Genomic DNA, 22,392 nt, shown 5'->3' with positions numbered 1-22,392 from the left:
CCAGTCCTGCCTGGAATTCACTGGGAACTTGCATTTGAGACCAGGCAACAAGTATCCCGTGACTGAAGCTGAAAAAATATAAAACTTGGCAATGGCCAAAAACTGTGTTTTCCACAAAAAAGAGAAAGCCAGTCTGCCACAGGACAAAGCTGGCACCCAGAGAAGCAGAGATGGAGCTGGAAGAACTGGAGGCTTTCCAGTCCTGGCTCTGTCGGTGCCCTAGGCTCCAGCTCTCTCGGGACCTGGCTGTGACTTGAATTCCAGGAGAATGCAGTGACTGTCTGGTAAACTCCTCTTTTTGCTCAAGCTGATTTATATAAGGTTTGTGGCACTTGTTACTCAGACTTCGAGTTAATATATCCTCCAAAACTCATGCACTCTTATTTTTAATAATAAGTGGAAGATTACTGCTCTAAGCAAGAAACTATGTTCTTACCAGACATGGGTGCACAATTCAGAAAGGAGCCTTAATTAAAAATAAACTCAGTGATAAAAGTATAGGGTAAGTTTTGTTGGAACATTCTTTGTTCAATGAAACTTTAAGCCATTATAAACAGCAAGAAATTAGATTAATTTCTTTACCTTTTAGATTAAAACAAAAAATATTTCAGTAACAGGCAACTCTTATCTTTCATTATCATATTGGAGTGTTTGTTAACCGACAGACACAGCATAGTTCCTTCATTAATTAAAAGTCATTTTGCAGAGCTGACTGGGATGGCTGTGAAAGAGTCATTTTAACTATTTATTATGTTTTCATTAGCTTTATTTTCCAAAGAATATATTAGCCCTGTGATAAGTTTCAAGTGCCTGGCATTTTGCCTGAGAAAATATTTGCTGCTTAATGTATTAACAATAAGCTCTTTTCCTGTCTACCCATTACTACATTTAATAAAATCTCAGAAAAAAAATTATTTAGTTTTCATCCTGATTTACACACTTAATGACTTCTGTGTCCTAGAGATATAATCTCAAAGGCTACCAGCTTTATGTGAGAAAAGGATAAGAAAATGAAATTTGATGTTGGAAATTAAGAAATAAATTCAGTAATTCTTATGCTACTTTGCATACTGATTGGGGAATATATTAGTTTTCTGTTGCTGCATAACAGTTTACTCCAGAACTTAGTGACTTAAAATGGCATTAAATATTTATTATCTCACACATTTTCTGTGGGTTAGACATTTGAGTGTGACTTAAATGGGTAGTTCTGGCTCAAAGTTTTGCATGAGGTTTCAGTCAAGATGTCAGCCAGGGTTACAGTCATCTGAAGGCTTGACTGGGGCTGGAACATTCACTTTCCCAGCGGGGACTACTCATATGGCTGGCAAATTGATGCTGGCTGTAGTCAGGAGGCCTCAGTCCTCAACACCTGATCTCCTCACAGTTCTGGTTACGTGTCCTCATGACATAACAGCTGGCTTCCCCCAGAGTGAGTCATCCAAGAGAGAGCAAGGTAGAAGCTGCAATTTGTTTTATGATCTAACCCTGGGTTACACACTGTTATTTCCACAATATCCTGTTACATGGGCCAACCCTATTCAATGTGGGAGGGTAAAAATACTGGGAGGTAAAAATCACTTGGGCCCTCCAATCATCTTAGAGAACTTCCTATTTTACTACTAGTATTAATGAGGAAAATAAAATCTTTGTAAAAAAAAGTACAGAAAATTCTTTTCAAAATGAGCCTATTTAAGAAAATATTTTAAATATTTATAATGTATAATAATTTATAATAGAGCCATAGAATTTTAGAATCAGAAAGAAACTTGGATATCAACCACTCTAACTTGGTCATGGAGACTGAGACCCAGAAAGGCAATAATGCTTTTCTAATTTCACATAGCAAATGAGTGACTGAATCAGGGTTAGATGCAGGTCTCTTTACTGTTAGGGCTTATGGTGAATAACCTGGCCTGGAAATCAATATCCATTCCAACCTCCTTCCAATATGCCTTCCTACTGCAGAAACTGGAAAACCTAAACACTAACCCAAACTCCCTTGCAGCTAGAGTTCTGGATATGATTCGATTCAGGCAATCAGATTGCTGATTTGAGATCTGGAAATTGGAAGTGATAGAGAGAATGGGCTGTTTGCAACGTGTGCTGCTTCTGTTGGCAAAGGTGGCTGCAGAAGAGTTGCATTGTCCCATGGCTGGGGTAGCAGAGGTACCCATGCTCTGGTCACCAGCATGGTAAGAGCCAAGAGGCAGGGCTTAAATGAGTTAGAATGCACCGAGCAGATGTGACATGGTTTCAAAGCCTGAAAGTTGCAGCAATGGCTTCCCGATCTCTGAAGAGTACATAAGCTAACATATTCTCAGAGTGAACAACTTCAGCGGCGATTGCTACAACCAGGAGGAAGGTGGGGAATTAAGTGGTTAACAGCTCCCCTGGAGAAACAGTCCAGTGGGGTGATTCTTGAAGTTGTTCCTGGATTCTAAGCCCAGAACCATTACTTCAGTTCATCCAGCAATTTTGTAAGCACCCAGTTCCCTGTATTAATTCTCGTTCTCTTAAAATGGATCAGTGCCTGTTATCTGCACCTAAATTCTATTATAGAGCATATTAATACATAAGAATGAAAAAAGCAGCCTGACATATGGAAACTGAGCTGACACTTACAGCTACATTTCAAGGTTGTTAGAAACTGACCTGGCATTTACAGATAAGCCATGTGTTCTCCTGTTGAATGTAAACAATTTCTCAGAACATCAGCTTCAGACAAGGTCCCTCTGTTGACTTTGATGGATCAACGTAAAGACCACTCTGTGTCATGTCTGAACGTGGACAAATTATGAACATTGTCCATATCACAAAAATGACCAAACACGCCCCTATCCTTGCTCATCTGAGTGACTGCTGCTCTTTACCAATTATAACCTTAGCACTTCCTCTTCCTGGCTAGGATTTATTAAGATACCCAATCATAGATTTGCTCCTCTTCCTGACAGCTTTCAATCTAAACACAAGCCCTGTTTCCTTTGCCTTCCCCATGTCAGCTAACACAAGCCAAAGTCCTCCAACTCCTTTCGAACCCCCTCTTAACTGCTGCATGGTCTGCTTCCCTGCAACAAGTAATAAACCCAACAGATGTGTTCCTGCTGATCTTTAGCTGAAAGGCATTGACGTGCATAATTTGGTTTGAACACCTCATGCTGTTCTAGTGGTATGGACTATTTATACTGGTTACTTGCTTTGAATAAATACTTTCTATGAATAAATGAATGATTTGATGTAGAATTAGTATTTCTTTTCTGCTTTTTCCTCACTTGTGCCTCCTTATGAAAGCCAAAAAATGCCATGGTAACAGTTTTATGTCACCAAAAGCCCAGAAATTATACGTATCAAATGATAAAAAGAAAATCATGAAAGAAAAAATAGTAAGTGTACAAGGCAATTGAAAATTAGAGATAAGCAATTATATAGTGAATTGGATGATAATACAATTTCTTGAATGCCCATAAAATGCCAGACACTTGTGACAGTAACTTACTATCATTGACATCACAACTATACTGCAAAGTAGGAATTTTAATTCCCATTCTATAAAGGAGGAAAACTAAGGCCCTGGAGCCTAATGACCTACTTGGTACAATGCTCCCACCTACCAAGCAGTGCTGGCATCCAGACTTGGGCTGCTAAAGATCATGTGTTTCCACAACAGAAATAGAGATAATATTGACATTCCTGAATGAAAACAAAAGACCATTCTTTTCTAAGTATTAGGTCTTTGGCTTTGGTGTTATTTGTCAGAATAGAAAACATCTATTAAATTATCTGAATATGTTTTAAGAATCCCTGATTGAGTGCCCATTTCCTATCTATGGCTGAAAGCCTCACCGTAGAGTTAATGATTTTTCACCTTTGTCTTGGGAAAAATATAAAATCTATAAACTGAGAACATAAACAAGTTACACAAAAAATTGCATGCATCTTTCCTAAAAGATAAATTCCACATGAAGTGGAAGATAATGTACCCACTAAAGAAAAGAGAGTGATTTACTAGATGGAGGAAATTCCATTAATACATATAATGTTGAGTCCATCATTGAATGCTGTTACTACCAATCATTTCTGCCTTAGGAGAGGTTATAAAAGAGGTTAGGTACTTCTGACTCTTTGACACAGTCACCTCGTTGTGAGTAAAAGCCTCTGTAATGAACCCCTCAAATCTGAAAGAGGAGGAGAATATCCAGGTCCGCTCAGATATTTGGGAGAAAACGATAGATTTTTACAGGCAGAACAAGGAAACCAGTACAGTTAATATTTGAACTTTGCTTATTTTTATGTTGAGAAAGAAGCATGATTATCTTTTGACTGACTCTTGTTATCCTGAGACAACAGGACTTGTTCAAGGAGCTACTGGAAATTCAGTGTGACTGGAGGGAAAGGAGAATGTGGGGAATTGTGATGTATTACTTTGGTTGTAAGTGACAGAAATCCACTTGCTCTGGCTTAGGCAAAAAGGGGGGTTTTATTGGTGATAAAATCAATAAAAGGGTAGCAACAACTAAGTTGCCAAGAAAGCAGGGATGCTAATGAACTTCAGGAACAACTGAACTAGCACCTGGAACATAGTAACATTCAATAAATATTTACTGAATGAAAGAATAAACTAGAAATTGGAATAATGCTAAGATTCTGCCTGACATCTCCTAGCCTGGGAGAAAATATGGCCATTGACAGATAACGAGGCTTCCGTCTTATGGTTTCCGCTACCAGAGAGGACTAATAGCAAGCTCTCTTGGTTTCATGTGGAAAAATTCCAGAAAAGCATTCTGATTGGGCTGATTGGGTCAGATGCCTGCTTCCAGACTGATTAGCTGTGGTCAGCATGGCAAGGTCACATAAGAATATCAAAGTTCCCACAATAGTCATGTGAATTCAGGTGGAAGGTAGGAAAGGAGGAATTGTGTACCTTAGGGTGATGTAATCTGCCTGCAAAGAGGAATGCCATTAGATATATCTCTTAGGAAACTCATAACTGTGTCTCTGTATTATTTTGGTAAGGCTGCCATGACAAAGTGCTGCAGACTGGGTGGCTTACACATGAGAAATTTATTTCCTCACATTTCTGGAGGCCAGAAGTCCAACACCAGGGCTGGTTTCTTCTGAGGCCTCTCTCCTTGACTGCATCTTGTCTTCACGTGTTTTTCCCTCTGAGCATATGTCCCAATCTCCTCTTCCTATAAGGACACCAGTTATACTGAATTAGGCTCCACCCTAATGGTCTCATTTTAACTTACTTACTTTTTAAAAGACCCTGTCTCCAAATACAGTCACATTTTGAGACACTTGGAGGTTAGGACTTCAACATATAAATTTAAGGGGCACACAACTCAGCCCATAATAATTTCTAATAAGAATATTTTTGAGGCTGTTCATTACATAGTATTTTCTTTCTGCTCTGGGTATCAGAAAAATTGTGTGCCTTATGTTTAGATTATTGCCATTTGGTTTACCAAATGGTTATGTTTTCTCTTTCTTCATGGCTTTTCTGATGCTTGTTGACTGATAAGTGACCCATTTGGAGTACTTCACAGTATCAATTTCTTTTTAGTCCTAATTTCCACAAAACATATGTTTTATGTTCTTAACTTGTGTTTCCTTTTCTCTTTCTCATCTATTTATAATTTGTGTTATCTTGTTATGTGATGTGAGTCTCTGTATACTCTGAATGTATCCATAATGGTATTCCATATGTTTGATAGATAAATAAGCTCTTACTTCATCAGCTGTATTTATATAAGTTGAACATCCTCAAGGAAAAGCAGAGGAAGCTTACATGCTAATAATAAATGTCCTTTGTAATAAATCATCTCAAATCCTCAAATCTTTTTTTGGAAGGAAGCAGAGCCTATAAAAGAATATATAAATTGGGTAAAAACAAGATGTGTCACAAAACATTTTGTTTAATCCAACAGTAAGTAGGCAAATCAATGCTTAAATTAGCACAAACTTGTGAAAATAAGCATCCTTAAACTGATTTTTCCATTTATTTGCCCAGAGGCAGACACAGTATAGGAGGAGTTGGGTTGTTGCCAGACCTAAAGCATTTTTTCTGAGCTCTGTCAACTTCTATTAATGGGCAGTGACGCCATTCTGGCCCTGAGCCAGCCGGCTCACGCACTTAGATTTGTTCAACAGGCTGGCTAGAGGGCAGGCATTGCATCAGAAATGTGGACCACACACACCACTGATTCAAAACAAACACCTCCAAAGAGAACTGACTTCCTGTGATGCCAGCAGAGAGCAAATGGCCTGTGCCCAGGTACCCTAGTGCTGAGGAGGGGTGAACAGCCAGCAGCCCCTCCCCAGGTCTCCACAGGGCCTCTGAGTCACAGAACCCTCTATGCTGTGAACAGCCAACATGGACATTGACCCAAACAGCCTGTGACTTTAGTTCCATTTCATTTAGTTAATGTGGTGAACTCACAAATGTATTTTTAAAGGTACATTGCCCTTTTCTGAATTGTCTGCTTCCCCACTGCCCTAAAGTCCATTCAGTGGTTGTTCCCAGCATTAATTCCATAGTGGCACGTGCCCAACATGCCTCTAGGGTAGCAAAGGTATCAGTGCCCCTAAGCTGCCGTGGGCCTGTGTGCTAGACATCCACTTCCCGTTAGAGCGTGAGAGAAAGGGAGAGAGGAGGGAGAAAAAGGGATGAAGTGAATGCGATGTGACGCAGGCTTCTTAGACCTGAAAAACTTACACGTAAGGGATGAGATGGAGCGTTACATCCCCAAGTCCACAAAGGTTTTTAAATGTAGAGTAAAATATACCTCCAATAGGCTCATGGAACAGAAAAGGGACATTAGGGAAAAGCCAAGAAAATCTGAATAAAATATGGACTGTATAGTTAATAAGGTATCAATGTTGGTTCGTTAATTATCACAAATGGAATTACTAGTGTAAAATGTTAATGACAGGGGAAACTGGGAATTTAGATTTTAAAGAAACCTAAATTCTTTAGATTTAAAACTTTCAAAATAAAAAGTTGATGTAAAAAAATATATTTTAGGGAATTCCCTGACGGCCCAGTGGTCAGGACTCTGTGCTCTCAGTGCCAAGGGCCCAAGTTCAATCCCTGGTCGGGAACCTAAGATCCCACAAGCCATGCAGTGCAGCCAAAAACATAAAATAAAATAAAAATGAAAAATATATTTTATATATATAATTATGTAATATTTTATACACTACATATGTAGTATATTTAATCTTCAATAGGTTTGTTTCAAAATAATCTATAATCTGAGGGACAGGGGGATATTGGCGGCAGTATAGAGGAAATAAGATTGGCTATAACTTAATAATTGTTGGAATGGGGTGATGGATATATTATATTATCCCTTCTACTCTACTTTCATATATGCTTAAAATCCTCCATAATAAAAAGTTCAAAAATATATACACTCATGACTGGTTTGCAGGGCAGAAATAGAGACACAGATGTAGAGAACAAACGTATGGACACCAAGGGGGGGAAGGGGGGGGCTGGGTGGGATGAACTGGGAGATTGGGACTGACATGTATACACTAATATGTATAAAATGGATAACTAACAAGAACCTGCTGTATAAATAAATAAATAAAATTCTAAAACTCAAAAAAATATATACACTCATTAAATTGAGAACTTAGAGGAATTATAAGGTATATAAACTGTAGTCCTGGCCTCTCTTTTTACTCTGTGGGCGTATGCAGAACTTGCAGTTGAAGGCTAGCATACTATATTCGTGCTAAAGAGTGTGGTCTTCCCATTATGTAGGGTAAGTCAATGGTATTGACGTGTGTCACAGCATGCGCTTCAGAGGCTTTCCTTTCAGGGGGATGCATTATGTTAGGCTGACCCACCACCCCACTGCCCTCTACGAGCAATGGCAGACACTGCCTTCTCCCGACTGGGTCAGAGCCAACGGAGCCATAGTTTTGGAAGGATATCTTTCTCTGTGTGATGACAGAGTAGGCAGCTCAAGTTCTGGGTATAATCTGGGTAAAAAATCTTTAGTCATCTGTGACATGAAGTGGGGACTGATAAGCTCCTCTGCCCTTTGCCTGCCACACCTCTCACTGCTGCCAAAACAGTACCAGAAACAGACGGTAGCCATTGGTAAGACAGTGCCCAGCATTCTTCCCCTGAGAGTACCCCCATTAAGCTCCTCCTCCTCCTGCATCCCTCTTAAGTGAAAAGTACCGGCAGCCATCCAGGATCCCAAACAAGATGCCCTGGAGCCATTCATCCTTAACACCCAAATCTCTTCATCTTCTAGAATCCAACCAATCCCCAGAATCTACCATCTTCTGCAGATCCTACCACCTTCTCTTCTCTCAAATCTATTCTCACCTCTTCAGCCCTGTTGCCCGTTGAAAGTTCAAACACACCCTCCATCATCTGGACTATTTCATGGTCTCCTATTGCTGTTTTCAACACCCGCAACCCATTCAGATGCTGCCATGAAGATGCGTAAAGTGATCGTCTCACTTGTTTTCTGGGAACCCCCTCAATGTTGCCCTACAACCTTCAGAATGAAGGATTTGCTTCTTAGTTTGGAACACAGGGTCGATTACAACCAGGCCTCTGCCTACCTCTCCTTCCTTTTATGCACTGTCCCACCGAGTGCAACTGCTTGTAGTACCAGGACTGTTCCAGGTGGTGTCATATCTATTTACCTTTGCTCCACGGTCCCCTCCTCCTGCCATGCTCTGTTTATACCTGTGCTCTCAGCAGACACCTCCATATCTTTCAAGATTGAGTTCAAGCACCACCCCTGAAGAAAACTCTCCTGATCAGGACCTGCCGCAGAGGTGAGTGTGGCATCAACCCAGCCCATATTCCACTCACCAAATCCCATGTTCTGGGGTAGAAAATACCTGAGCCCAGAGGATGTGGCTCTGATTTACAAAAAAGTACTGTATGTACTAGCTGCAACCCTCCTGCATAAGTGGAATCTACTACTCCCTTTTCTGCATTCCTACTATACTCCCTACATACCAGCTGTCACTTACTGAACTTGTAGTTTAGTGGAGGGAGGTGAGACAGAGATTTGAATCCTTAGCCCAATTAGGGCAATGCCATCTCTTTTCTGACTTGTAACTGCTGCACCTAGCACAGAGCCTGGCCCATATTAGACCCTTAATAAACGATTATTGAGTAAATGAAGCCATAAATAATGTGCTTGTTCAGAGCACTGTATTGTTTTATATTTTATGAGCATATTTATTTAAGGCACAATTTGCAAACAAGCAATGTATTAGAACATTAGAATTTTACATCTGACAAAGCATGACCTGGTTCAGTGAGCCATGCTGGGAAATCTCCAGCTCATGACTAATGATCTCAAGATCCTCGTTAGAGGCATCCTCAGGAAGAGGCAGAGGCCACGGCTTCGAACCACCAGTCCCCAGCTCATTTTCGGAAAGGCAGCACAGCCGGGAGGGCTCATAACAGGAGGCCTGTTGAAAACAAGCTGTGGTTTCACCCTGTGTTTGGATTTCTATGCAGGGAAGGGCACTTCCTCTTGCATTTGTTAGAGCCAAATAACACATTCTGGGTAGAAAGGACTGGGTGTAAACCTAGTGTTGGACATAGGAAAAGGTGGCACCATCCTAGAACTGGCTGAATACGTAGTTTGGAACAAGAACTTGTGTGGCAGGCAACCAAGGATCGGGGATTGCTTTTGCTACACCATTTTCTGCTGGGATTGCAATATGAGGGAGGCCTCGTTGATTTGTGTATAGTCTGTTATGCTTGGCAATACCCTCTAGTTAGGGCTGGTTGAATACTTGCTAACTTGTGAATTCTTCAGAAGAGAGGAGAATATAAAAATATCCCAAGGCTCTTCTTGTTTTCCCCTTGTTGCAGTTAACTTAGGGCAGTGGAAGCAGTGAGCTGTGGACCCAGGCACTGTCTAGAGAAGTAGACAGACCTTGAGTATGAGGCAAGCTGAGTCCTTGTCTGTTTCACTTCCATGATGGTATTCACCAACAAAGCGATTTTAGTCTACTTTAAGGAAGAAGAAAATCAGACCCTAGAAAATCATTTCAGAAAAGCAACCAGAAAAAAGAAAAAAAAAAAAAGGATTAAAGCCACATCTCTTGGAGAGAGAAATAAAAATTGGGGTTTTGTTAGAAACAATGTTCCCTTTCCCAATACTGTCAAATCCATAAAAATTGGGAGGAAAAAAAATCTTTCTGGGTTTTTGCATGCACAGGGCATTTATTCTCCCTCTCATTTCTTAATTTGGCATTTTGTTTCTTCAAGTACCAAATCCAGTAAATGTTCTTTAAATGGAAAGAAAAAAAGCATTAATGAATGCCAGAAAACAGCTTCCCAGCTAGCCAGCCAAACCACAAATATCCAAAAATGTGATTTCATTTTAAATAATATAATGAACTGAAGAATATCAAATAGAAATATAAAGAAAAGGGGAAAATGTATTCTAAATATCTGTCCAAAGGATTTCCAACTTCAGATTATACAGAAATACAGATGAAGAGAAATAGCTAATCAACAATGGAAATCAAAACCCAGGGTTGACCAAATTGAGACCATATCAGTGGTCAATGAACACTAAAACTTCATACGGGCTTAACCCGTCACCTACTCTGAGTTTCTTGAAATACACTCACTATTCAGTGTCTGCATTTTCCTCAACTGTAAAATGGAGTCAAGGAGTCCATATTATGAACCAACCGAGAAACTAAAGGTGGCGTAAGTTGAAGACATTAGTGTTGGAATCTGTGTTCCCTAAGCATCAGCTCTTCCTCTGGGGAGGCTGGTAGGCTGCCTGAAGTCCACAAAGGATGGCCTCTGCATCCCTGAAGCTGGGGGAAGAAGCAAGATCACCCATAACTCCTTGGGTGACTTCTCTTCCAAGAAGTTTCCTCTAATATGCTCCATAGCCCAGGAGGGAAGGCTTAGACTCCTCATCTGTTTTCCCCAAACACCTGGGCATATCTCTCTTGTTGCATGTAAACAGTTATTGTAATGCAATGTTTACATGTAGCCGTTGTTAGATATCTCTGGTGCCAAGAGTAGTGGCTGGAACATGAATTAACTAATGTACACAAAAGCTTCGTTTCTTTGTATACAAAGAACTCAAGTCTCTTTAGTTGTTCTACCCTATGATTATGTAATTCTTACTATGTTTTAGGACTAGCAAGTAGGATGCATTATTCTTATGTCTCTTATGAACAGAGAAACTGGGGTACATATACCAACTACATCTGGATCGGTGTTTCTCCAACTTCAGTAGGTATGCAAAGCACGTGGGGATTTTGTTCAATGCAGATTCTGATGGAGTTGGACTGGGGAGGGGCCTGAGATCCTGCCTTTCTAACAAGCTCCCAGGTGATGCCAAAGCTCTTGGTCCGCAAGGTAACAGTGAGCGAGTTGAGCCAGATGGAATTTACTGTTCTCTCCTGAAAGTTAAGTCCAGAGATGAGCCGCTTACGCTGCTTTGGAGGTTCTGCTATGTTATCAGGGACCCAAGTTCCTTCTATCTCCTTTACTATCCCCGGTATACTTTACAACCCCAAGGTCTCCTCTTGTCCTAAGATGGCAGCTGCCACTCTGGCCATCACATTAATACTATAACCAGGACAGAAGAGGAAGCACCAAAGACAAACAGGGGTATGGCTGGGTCAGTCCCACTATTGGAGTTTTCAGGAAGAGCTCCAATCAATAACCTTCACTATGTAGGAAAAACTCACTTCTCCCTTGTTTCTCCTTCACTCCTACACTACTACCACAATCACAACACTTCTGACACCAGATGTGTGATGTTTTCTCCCCCACACCAAGCAATTCTGTGATACCAGCTGGGTGTCCTACACTTTAACTTGGTTCCGACACTATCTACCCGGAGATAGCATCAGATTTCAGAGGCCAAGGGCTCAGTCCTACAAGACATCTCACCCCCTGACTCCCCCCAGTTCAGACCCCAATCACAAGTCCAGGTTGTCACCTGTGCTTCTGACCAACTGACTACAAATTAGACGTTCCCATGACCCCCTCCTCAGGTTCAGTTAATTTTCTAGAATGGCTCACACAATTTACTTACTAGATTATGAGTTTATTACAAGGGACATTACTCAGAAACGGCCAGATGGAAGAGATACATAGGGCAAGGTGTAGGGAAAGGGACTCGGAGCTTGCATGCCTTCTCTGGTTGCACCACTCTCCTAGTACCTCCTAGGGTTCACCACACCGGAAGCTTTCCAAACCCCTACCTTTTGGGTTTTCATGGAGGCTTCATTACATAGGCATGATTGATTAAATCATTGGTTATCGGTGATGGATTCAATCTCCCAGCCCCTGTCTCCTCCCCTGAGGTCAGGGGTGGGACTGAAAGTTCCAACCCTCTAATCACAGGGTTGTTTCCCCTGTAACCAGCCCCCATCCTTAGGTGTGGTCCAAAAGTCACCTCATTCATATAAACTCAGCTGTGGTTGAAGGGGGTTTCTTATGAATATCAAGACACCTTTATCACTCTTATCACTTAGGAAATTTCAAGGGTTTTAGGAGCTCTGTGCCAGAAATGGGGATGAAAACCAAATATATATTTCTTAATATAAATCACAACATCACATTCACCTACATGTCAGTGGCCAAAACAGTGTAGCCACCTGTGTAGAGGAAAGATTGAAAAATGTGGTTTTTCAGCTGCATACACTGCTGATAACACTGAATTGAGGTTCTCTTAGTAAGGAAGAAGGGGAAGTGGATGCCAGGCAGACAGCAGCAGCCTCTACTAAAGTCCAATGAGATTATCATGGATCCCCTGTTAGTCACCCATAGCTTTAACCTCCGCTGTTACCCTGTTCAGGTGCACATGAAAAGTCAGCTATCTCTGTGGCAAGTTCTGCTTTATATGCTCCCTGACTTCACTTCTTGACTGAAGCCATCATCATGCTTGGCTCTAAAACTCAAAGAAAGTTGGGGGGAATCAGTTCTTCATACTTCTGCTGCTTCACCTTTGGAATAACATTAATATTCGATGTTTCATTTGGTTCCGGCTTTTTTTACATTGGTTCTCAGATGCTAGGGAAGCACTGTTACTGTGACATCAGCCGAGATGCTGGCTCAAGGATACTGTCAGGCCCTCCAGCTATTGTCCCTGAGGTTATGGCTTATAAATCAAGGAGTGAATCCAAAGGGGATGTGCTGTCTTCCCTACTCAGTGCCAATTCAGTTCATTCCTTGAGTAGAGTCACCCAAGGAGAAGAAATGCCAGGTCATTGATTTTCACCTGAGCAATCACATTCTTTTCCTGGCTTTTTGCCCAGGACCTCCAGGGAGAAGGCAGGGGCCAAGAAGCAATATACATTCTTGAAAGGGGGGTTTCTTGTGTGAATAAAATGATGGCACCTATTGATGGCTCAAGGCAATAATAGAGGACACAGATGGGATGCTCTCTGAGATGACCATCTCAAGGAGTTAACTCCTCCAAAATTTCAGTCTTGGGATAGTGAATAGCCATAGTGTTCATCTATTACTACTAGTGTTACTAGGACTTCATTCCTTAAAAATAATTTATGCAAATTTACCAAAAGTATCTTTTATTTATCAATGTAATATGATCTATCTGTATTAGTTCCACCATCAGATTTGGGTGGGGAAATGGGAGAGGGGAAGAGAGTAGTCCATGAATCTATATATGTGTCAAGCATTGTTATAAATCAAATGTTTTTCATATATACTTATTACTATTTTTCAAGTGCTATAGATGTAGTTTTGATTAATAAAATGCAAATTTATTTTTTAATGTGACTGAATTTTTAATTGAGGAAATATATTATGGCCAAAAGCAATGACTGGATACTAAACATACAACAACCATTATGTGACAATATGCCAAACTTAGAATATTAAACAGACATCCTTATACTTGGACATGTTGGGACCCTCTATTCTATACTATCAGGGAATTAACATCTCTACACATTTTAGGGATTTGTGTGTGTGTGTGTGTGTATTGAGTTGGATCTAAAAGGTGGTCTTTCTGTCCCATTCATCTCAAAGAATGTGGAGTAGATTGGTGGACCCTAGGAAAGGTACCTACAGTTGAGAAAAAAAATGTTTAAAGTTTGGAAAGTCAACGAAGTTGATACTTGATTCCTTTTGGCCCATGGGCCTGAATTTCACAAAGGATTTGCAGACAAGCATACTTCATACATTCGTAAACTAGTTATTGAGCATGTACCACTTACAAAGCATTGTTCTAGGTGCCTAGAATACAACAGGGAATAAAAGAGACAAAAATGCCTACATTCCTGGAGGATAAAGTCCTTTTTATGACTTGGTAGGTGAGAAAAAATGCTAACCAAGCACTCTTCATATGATGTTTCCCAGCTAAATCACCTCTCCAGCTTTGGCAGTAAGGTGAAGACTTTAGGACCAGAAAATGTTTACACATGACTGAAGGATCCTGAAAACCCATTGCTAAATCTTGGCATGCGATAGCCTACTGTCATCTTATTCATTTATCCCTCAAAAAATAATAAAACTAACTCTGAACACCTAGAATCACTGCAAATCTCATCACCCCCCTTCAGAATGATGTTAGACATCATCAGATGAAATATTCATTTCTGAAGACAACACTAATTTTTTTTTTAAAGTTCACCTTTATTCTCAGAAACTTGCTACAGACATTTTACTTTCAAACATATCCAATAGGGTCTTGTGAGGAAGTCCATGAGAGCCTTTCAGAGTGAGCAGTGACTTGGGACAACTACCGTACATTCTACCCCATGGGAACTCCTGGCAGGAGTTCCAAGAGGTATTTGGGGATGATAGAGGAACCAGAGAGCTGGTTCTTGAATGGAAGAAAAGAAAACAAGAAAGAAAGAAAGAAAAAGAAAGAAAGAAAGAAAGGAAGGAAGGAAGGGAAAGAAAGAAAGAGAGAAAGGGAGAGAGAGAGAGAAAGAAAGAAAGAGAGAAAGGGAGAGAGAGAGGGAAAGAAAGAAAGAGAGGAAGAGGCCGCCGGTTCGTGCCCCGGTCTGGGAAGATCCCACATGCCGCGGAGCGGCTGGGCCCGTGAGCCATGGCCACTGAGCCTGCACGTCCGGAGCCTGTGCTCCGCAATGGGAGAGGCCCGCCTAGCACCAGCCCATTAATTAACATCAGTATCAGTCATCAACCACAGAAGGAAGAATGACAAACAGTTCATAGAAAATAGGTTTGTTGCCTGCCCACTATCTTCTCCCATACTTAAAGACATTCTTTTTTTATTTTTATTTAAAAAAAATTTTTTAACATCTTTATTGGAGTATAATTGCTCTACAATGGTGTGTCAGTTTCTGCTGTATAACAAAGTGAATCAGCTATACATATACATATATCCCCATATCTCCTCCCTCTTGCATCTCCCTCCCACCCTCCCTATCCCACCCCTCTAGATGGTCACAAAGCACTGAGCTGATCTCCCTGTGCTATGTGGCTGCTTCCCACTAACTATTTTACATTTGGTAGTGTATATATGTTTTAAAGACATTCTTCATCCCCACTCTGAAGTCCCTGCCCTGTTGCCAAAGAATGCAGATGTAGCTGCCCGGTTCCTTTCTTCTTCCCCACTTCATTCAACAAGTGCTGAATAGGCCAGGTCTTGGGCTAGGCCTGGGGATACAGGAGCCCAAAACAAAGGATGGGTCTTCCTTCAGAGAATTTTCATTCCCTGCTGTCTCTTCAGGGATGACCCTCCTGGGATGTCCCCAGTTCCAGCCCTGCCTATCACTACCTTTCCCCCCACCTCCCCTGCCCCCCACCCCACCCTCGCATCTAGAGAGCTCCCCTTTACTTTCTGTGCTGAGGTTTCAGACATGATTTCATTCAGGGGAAAAAAAAAGTTCTGCTTTTTAAATAATATTATTGAGGGACTTCCCTGGTGGTGCAGTGGTTAAGAATCCATCTGCCAATACAGGGGGCACGGGTTCAAGCCCTAGTCCGGGAAGATCCCACATGCCATGGAGCAACTAAGCCTGTGCACCACAACAATTGAGCCTGAGCTCTAGAGCCTGCGAGCCACAACTACTGAGCCCACATGCCACAACTACTGAAGCCCGCGTGCCTAGAGCCCACACTCCACAACAAGAGGAGCCACCGCAATGAGACGCCTGCGCACCGCAATGAAGAGTAGCCCCTGCTCGCCGCAACTAGAGAAAGCCCACGTGCAGCAACAAAGACCCAACACAGCCAAAAATAAAAATAAATAAATAAAAATTTTTTAAACTGTTAAAAAAAAAAAAAAAGATCATGTGAAATGTCTCTTAAAAAAATATGTCATTGAAAGCCTCTGGTCTTTTTTATAACCCTTGGATTTGAGGGATATATATACACACATAATGTTTTCATAGATAATATAATATATAAATAATAGTATTATTCATATATTCTATATAATATCATATATAATATATAAATAATATTGTATGTAATATTTAACAATAGTGTTATTTATATAATATATCAGGACATAACAGTAATTCTGAGCCAAAGTGGACACTGTGCAGGCCACACCTGTGGAAGGGCCCACCTGCACTGCCCTGGCCTGACACTGGTGAGGAGCAAGGTGGTGTTGAACCCCTGAATGAAGTCTCATGACAAGAAGCACAGTGGTGGATGCACACTGGGCTCTGGAACTGCTTTTTATTTTTGCCTGATTTCTTTTTAATCAACCTGATTTGAATGGACAGATTTCCAGGTTTTAATTACACATCCCCACCCCACCCCTGGAGGGCTTTGGGAGAACCCTCTCTTGGGTTGCCATCACAAGTTCCTTTCTGTCATTATGACAGCCAAAGAGAAGCTGGGAGACTTTATGAATCTTTTTTAAAGTCCATCCAGATGGTTTCCTTCTGGGAGGTACTTTTGCCATGTCTGGATTGTTCTGGACAATCCAGGACCTCCTAGAGGTCAGTACCTAAGATAGGACACCCTACTTCTACTGACAGTGGTGATCCTTCTTCTTCCAAGGCTGGGCCTTATAACTCAAGGAGGTGTTTGAGGTTGGGCTTCTCTTACCTTCTCACTCTGCCGGGGTACATATTGGACACCATATTGAATTTAGATACTGACCACTGAGGCCCATAATCACCATATTCCCAGTTTCATTCACTTTTCTTTTCCCCTCCCCTCATCCACTTTTAAAAGCATTATTTCCAATTGGATTCCCTACAGAACTCTGCCAAAGGAGCACCACCTCCATCAGCCACAGGAAGTGACAGCTCCCTTAGTCCCCAGCCTGGCCACAGCCCATTCTCACTCATGGCCCCACGTCATTTTGCCCTTGCATAACCTCATTGGTCAGCCTCATCACTAGACTCCACGAGGCCCCTCCAGAATGCCTGCAGAACACTTTTTTTCTGGGAGTGACTAAGCAGAGCTTAATCAGGCCCAGATGAGCTTTGTTTCTTAGAGGGGGCTTGTCCCGGAGGATCCCAGGATAAGCCCCAGGCTATAGGGCCCAAGTTTAAATCGTGGGTATACAACTTACTTTGAGTAAGTGTGAAATATCTTTGGTCCCTGTATTCTTACCTACAAAATAAAGATTTAAAATAGTCCTTACTTCCAAGGGTTGCTTGAGGGTTTGAATAGGTGAGGGTGTGCTATATATTTAAGCTATACCTGCCACATAACAAGTCATCAATAAATATCAGATATTGCTCTCTTGACCGGTGCGGTATTGACATTGGCTTTGCCAAACTCATTCATCCATCTGCTTATTTTAAATGTATTTAGGGAATTCCCTGGAGGTCCAGTGGTTAGGACTCGGCACTTCCACTGCAGGGGGCCCCAGGTTCGATCCCTGGTTGGGCAACTAAAATCCCACAAGCCGCGTCGCATGGCCAAAAAACAAAACCAAAAAAATATCTTTATTGAGCACCTATGACAAGCCAGCTGTTACGATCAGCCAAAAATTAAGGACAGCCATTTTACATAAATTATAAATACATATACAGATTCTAACGTGTTAGTTTTTCTGAAGGTTTTTTTTTTTTTTTAACATGATAAGGCCTGCAAAAACCTGGAGTTTTAAAATGCTCACCTCTCAGTTTCCTGGTTTTAAAGTTTTATTTCCCTGGTTAGGAAAGCCTCTGGTAGCCAACCCACCATGACTTCTGAGAGCAAATTTTCACTGTCAGCCTCAAGAGGACCGAGTTAGGAAATTCATGGCAGGACTTTTAAAATTTTGTTTCCAAATTAGATTTTTCAAAATGTAGACATGATTTTTGTCCACATTTATATTCCCCTCTATTGAGATGAGTACTGTCTAAAATGAGACATATAAAAATAAAAGGTAGGGCTTCCCTGGTGGCGCAATGGTTCAGAGTCTGCCTGCCAGTGCAGGGGACACGGGTTAGAGCCCTGGTCTGGGAGGATGCCACATGCCGTGAAACAACTGGACCCATGAGCCACAATTGCTGAGCCTGCGTGTCTGGAGCCTGTGTTCCACAGCAAGAGAGGCCGCGATAGTGAGAGGCCCGTGCACCGCGATTAAGAGTGGCCCCCACTTGCCGCAACTAGAGAAAGCCCTCGCATAGAAACGAAGACCCAACACAGCCATAAATAAATAAATTTTAAAAATAAAAAAAAATAATAATAAAAGGTAAAAAGATATTTTAAAAACAGACATTATGTCTGGACAGATTTACTCCTCTGGCAGCTGGTCTGGGGGGAGGAGGGAGTCTCCACTCCTGGCCTTCAAGGGACTCTCACGATTATGAAGTCAGTCCCTAGAGGGATGTGAAAGGGGTTCAAATCCCAGCTTCTGCCATTCTTCCCAGATGACCTTAGGCAAGTTGCTGACTCTATGCTCCTGTTTTCCTGATCTATACAGGTGGGCAATAAAAATACCTACCCTGCAAGATTGTTATGAGGCTGAAATGAAGTAATACATCTATCTAAAATGTCAGTAAATGTGTAATAAATATTAGCTGTCAATGCCAGCCACTGATCAATAATTCTTCCCCATGAGCCAGTCTTGTAGATACAGATTTCCTCCTAAAAGGAAATCTTTACTTTTTTAAAAAGATTACCAGGTAATGTCAACTGTCCTATCCTGACCCTCACTCTACCCCTGCATATGTCCTCGTTTGTCATTTTTGTTGAAACCTGGGGCCTAGTATGTGCTGTTTGTATGATAGTTTTCATCTCCCCTTCTTCCATTCCCTATCCCTGAACCTAGCCCACCTCCCCCTACCCCACTCATTCCTCATTGCTGGTGTCAACCAGAAAAATCTAAATGTATTAGGAAACTTCTTTCAGTAAATTATCTGAAAACCCACTCTTCTGAACCACAGGGCCATTTGATTAAAGTGGGTTTCTTACCAAACCAAACTTGGGTCTGCTTGCCCACGTGCAGTAAAGCCAATCTACTGACCCCAGGTTGTAGTGAAGGAAAGGGCAGTGTTTATTGCAGAGCGCCAGGCAAGGAGTCCAGGCAGCTAGTGTTTAAAAGACCCAAACTCCCTGAAGGCTTTCAGGGAAAGACTTTTAAAGACAGGGTGAGGAAGGGAGGTTGTGAAATGTGCGGTCAGCTCGTGGACACTCTTCTGATTGGTTGGTGGTGAGGTAATCGGGAGTCAGCATCATCCACCTTCCGGTTCCAACCAGTCCAGGGTCTACATGCTTGTGGGCAGCATACAGTTAACTTCTTCCACCTGGTGGGGGCAGAGGGTGAGGTTCAGTATCTATCAGACAGCTCAAAGGACATGCCTCAGAATATTCTCTATAGCCCTCGAGGAGGAACGAAAGGTCCTTGACTTTGTTTAATGGCTAAACGATTATTATTTTGTATTCTGACTGTTTTCCTTTCTTTCTGCATTTTCTCACTTCTCTGTTTAAATATATTCTTTGACTAAAGTTTTTCTACAGACAAAAGGCAGGCGGAGGAGGGCCTGGGGGGAGGTCAGTTGTGGGAAGGCACCATAGGGTCCCACTTGGTTACAAATTCTGATATCAAACATTTTATTCATGATGAATTCATAAGAAAATTATGAAGAGATTCCTCTCTGATAGTTCTGCCTTTGTATTCCATTTCCAGGCTCAAAAGTCTCAGATTTCTTCTCTCAGTCCTCGTACATTTAAGCACTCTCTATGGTGTTTCTTCTCCACAGATGTTCTGCTCATATTCTTGGTGTTTTTCAGATTGGACAAATAAAGTTCATCTATTAATTGCCCCATGTCAGCTGCTCCACAATGAATTCCACTTGCATCTATCAGTGAGTAGATTTAATCAAGTTGTATATTTGGACATTGCCTTTCATTAATCCATCTTACACTCTATACTTAAGGTAAAAAATAATGCATTTGGTGACGTCCTCACCATCTGATTTGAGGACACATGTGCAGTTGACACAGTGGTTAGGAACACAGTCTGGCTGGGTCTGAAGCATAGCCCCAACCCACTTGCATTGCAAAGTAATATTGGGCAAACTGTTTAACCTCTTTGGGCCTCAGTATGTTGTGAGGATTAAGTGAGTTAATATACGTAAATATATTACACATTATATATAACAAATACAAATACACTACACATGTTTATTACATGTGTCAGGTATTCTCTCAAGTGAGATACATACATATGCCCTCATTTTTGTCAATTTAAAATTGTCTGTTTAGTGCACTGCTTAGATGGAACCTCACTTAGTAATAATAAACTGTTGTTTTATCTTTTCTGTCTTTATTTTTTCTGTAACCCTAAGAACAGGGATTGTGATTGGGAACAGAGGCAGGTTTGGGATGAGCCGCAGAGTAGAGGTGGGGAAAGGTGCGGGGTTTGAGGTATGAACGATGCACACGTTTATTTGGTAGTTTTGTCAAAGCGCTACTAGGAGAGAAAACGAGACATGAGTTGATCTTTCTGTCGTGCACATTACTCAGAATTTTTTCCCTGAAAGTTTAATTATTTGATTTTCTTTCCCCAGGTCAAAATGTCCCAGAGTCAAAAGGGCTGCACCAAGAAGACCTCATCAAAATGTCACGTGCCTCATTCTTTAACGGGCGAGGTACTGTTATAGTGTGAAAGTGTGAAGTTGAAACGGGTAGACTCAGAAACCCACATCCTAGTGCAGGCCCACGTGTGAGTGTGCATGCTGGTGAAAAAGGGCTGGGGGCAGAGCATGTCCCCGACTGAACCATCAGCAAAAGCTCCAAGACCTAGAAAGTCTAAAAACAGGCTTCCCTTAGACCAGAGAAGAGAACTAAGGGAGAGGTCCAAGAAGGATTGAAACACCCAGCTAAGGCTCTCTCTTAAGCCAGCATTTGCTCCTGAATCAGGGATAGAAAGCAGTTCCTGCCGACACAACCCCTGCCTCTCCCGACCTCCAGGGTGACACAGTGCATCCACAACAGCGTCCCCTCCCACGGAGCCCAGGGACACTGCAGGTTCCCTCTCAGCATGACGCTTCGGGTAGATTTTTCCCTTGAGCGCTGTCATTGGGACGGGCTGCATAATTTGCCGGACCCAGTGCAAAATGAAAATGCGGGGCCCAGCGTTCCAAACTTACTAAGATGACAACAGCAGAGCATTAAACCCAGGGCGAGGCCCTTCCGAGCCCAAGGCTGTGATCTTACACCCATGAAGTCAGCCGTGTCTGCCATAGATGGGTTGGTCGTGGTCCGCTGGCGGCCTTCTGCGGAGAGCTCTTAGAAACCCCTCTACAGGTAAAGAAAGAGGACAGGGCAAGGGGAGAAACGGAACTCTGATGCTCTGCGGGCAGAGGCCTCGGGGGATCCCGGAGGAGCCCTGGAGCTGAGGTTGCCCCCAAAGAGGCAAGGGGCCTGAACCCTACACCTAGGGAAGGGGCGCGGCCTCGGGCACGGCGGCTGGCACTGGCACAGGGGAACTCCCTGAGGGACTCACCCTCCCAGGGCCTCAGCCTCCAGCGCTCTCAGCAGCGCCTCCTCCTGAGAGGGGGTCCGGGCTGAGCACCACAGCATCCCACCGCGTATGCCAGCCACATCAATCGATAGCAGATATTCTCCATTCCTGAAATAGGTGTTGCAGTTGATGATCTTCTGAGACCGGCGTGACGAGGTCATTTCAATAACATAAAACAAGGCAAGCAGCAAGAAAAGAGAATACCAGGAAAAGCCCTCCACGTCGGGGGCAGAAGACCACAGCACCGATTTCACAGGGAGGCTTGGGAACCGAAACAGGTGCTTTAGAAACTTGGCAGCTTTCCTGTTGTTTTTATCATCTGTATTTATTTTCTTAAATTTTCCCTTTTCACGTTGAACAGATGCTAACATTTTCAAAATGACGTCTCTTAAAGAACAAGAGGGAAACCAAAGGGCCAATTTTTGTCCTTGCTGGGCTGGCTCCATGGCGGACAGCATGTCTTCCAAGCCCGCAGGGAAGTGGCGGATAGAATGGAAATGTTAGA

The 22,392-nt window shown here is 42.1% G+C and overlaps 1 protein-coding gene across 1 annotated transcript; it reads right to left on the bottom strand.

Moving 5' to 3' along the window:
• Positions 1-19,391: 19,391 nt before the first annotated feature.
• LOC136793995 (uncharacterized) lies at positions 19,392-22,392 on the bottom strand. Its single transcript, XM_067030973.1, has 3 exons — positions 21,870-22,392; positions 21,581-21,664; positions 19,392-19,665 (listed from the first exon to the last, which is right to left on the bottom strand). The coding sequence occupies exons 1-3, from the start codon at positions 22,343-22,345 to the stop codon at positions 19,539-19,541; spliced, it is 687 nt and encodes a 228-aa protein (XP_066887074.1). The 5' UTR covers positions 22,346-22,392; the 3' UTR covers positions 19,392-19,538.

Source organism: Kogia breviceps, chromosome 4, assembly GCF_026419965.1.
Source record: "Kogia breviceps isolate mKogBre1 chromosome 4, mKogBre1 haplotype 1, whole genome shotgun sequence".
Taxonomy (NCBI): Eukaryota; Metazoa; Chordata; class Mammalia; order Artiodactyla; family Physeteridae; genus Kogia; species Kogia breviceps.
This window is presented reverse-complemented; position numbering and strand designations above follow the sequence as displayed.

Coding starts and splice junctions, on each gene's coding strand:
- LOC136793995 (XM_067030973.1), bottom strand. CDS start 22,345: ATGCTGTCCGCCATGGAGCCAGCCCAGCAAGGACAAAAATTGGCCCTT. Junction 21,665..21,869: donor GAGGCTGAGGCCCTGGGAGG/GTGAGTCCCTCA, acceptor CTTTACCTGTAG/AGGGGTTTCTAAGAGCTCTC. Junction 19,666..21,580: donor ACACGGCTGACTTCATGGGT/GTAAGATCACAG, acceptor TGCCCCCACCAG/GTGGAAGAAGTTAACTGTAT.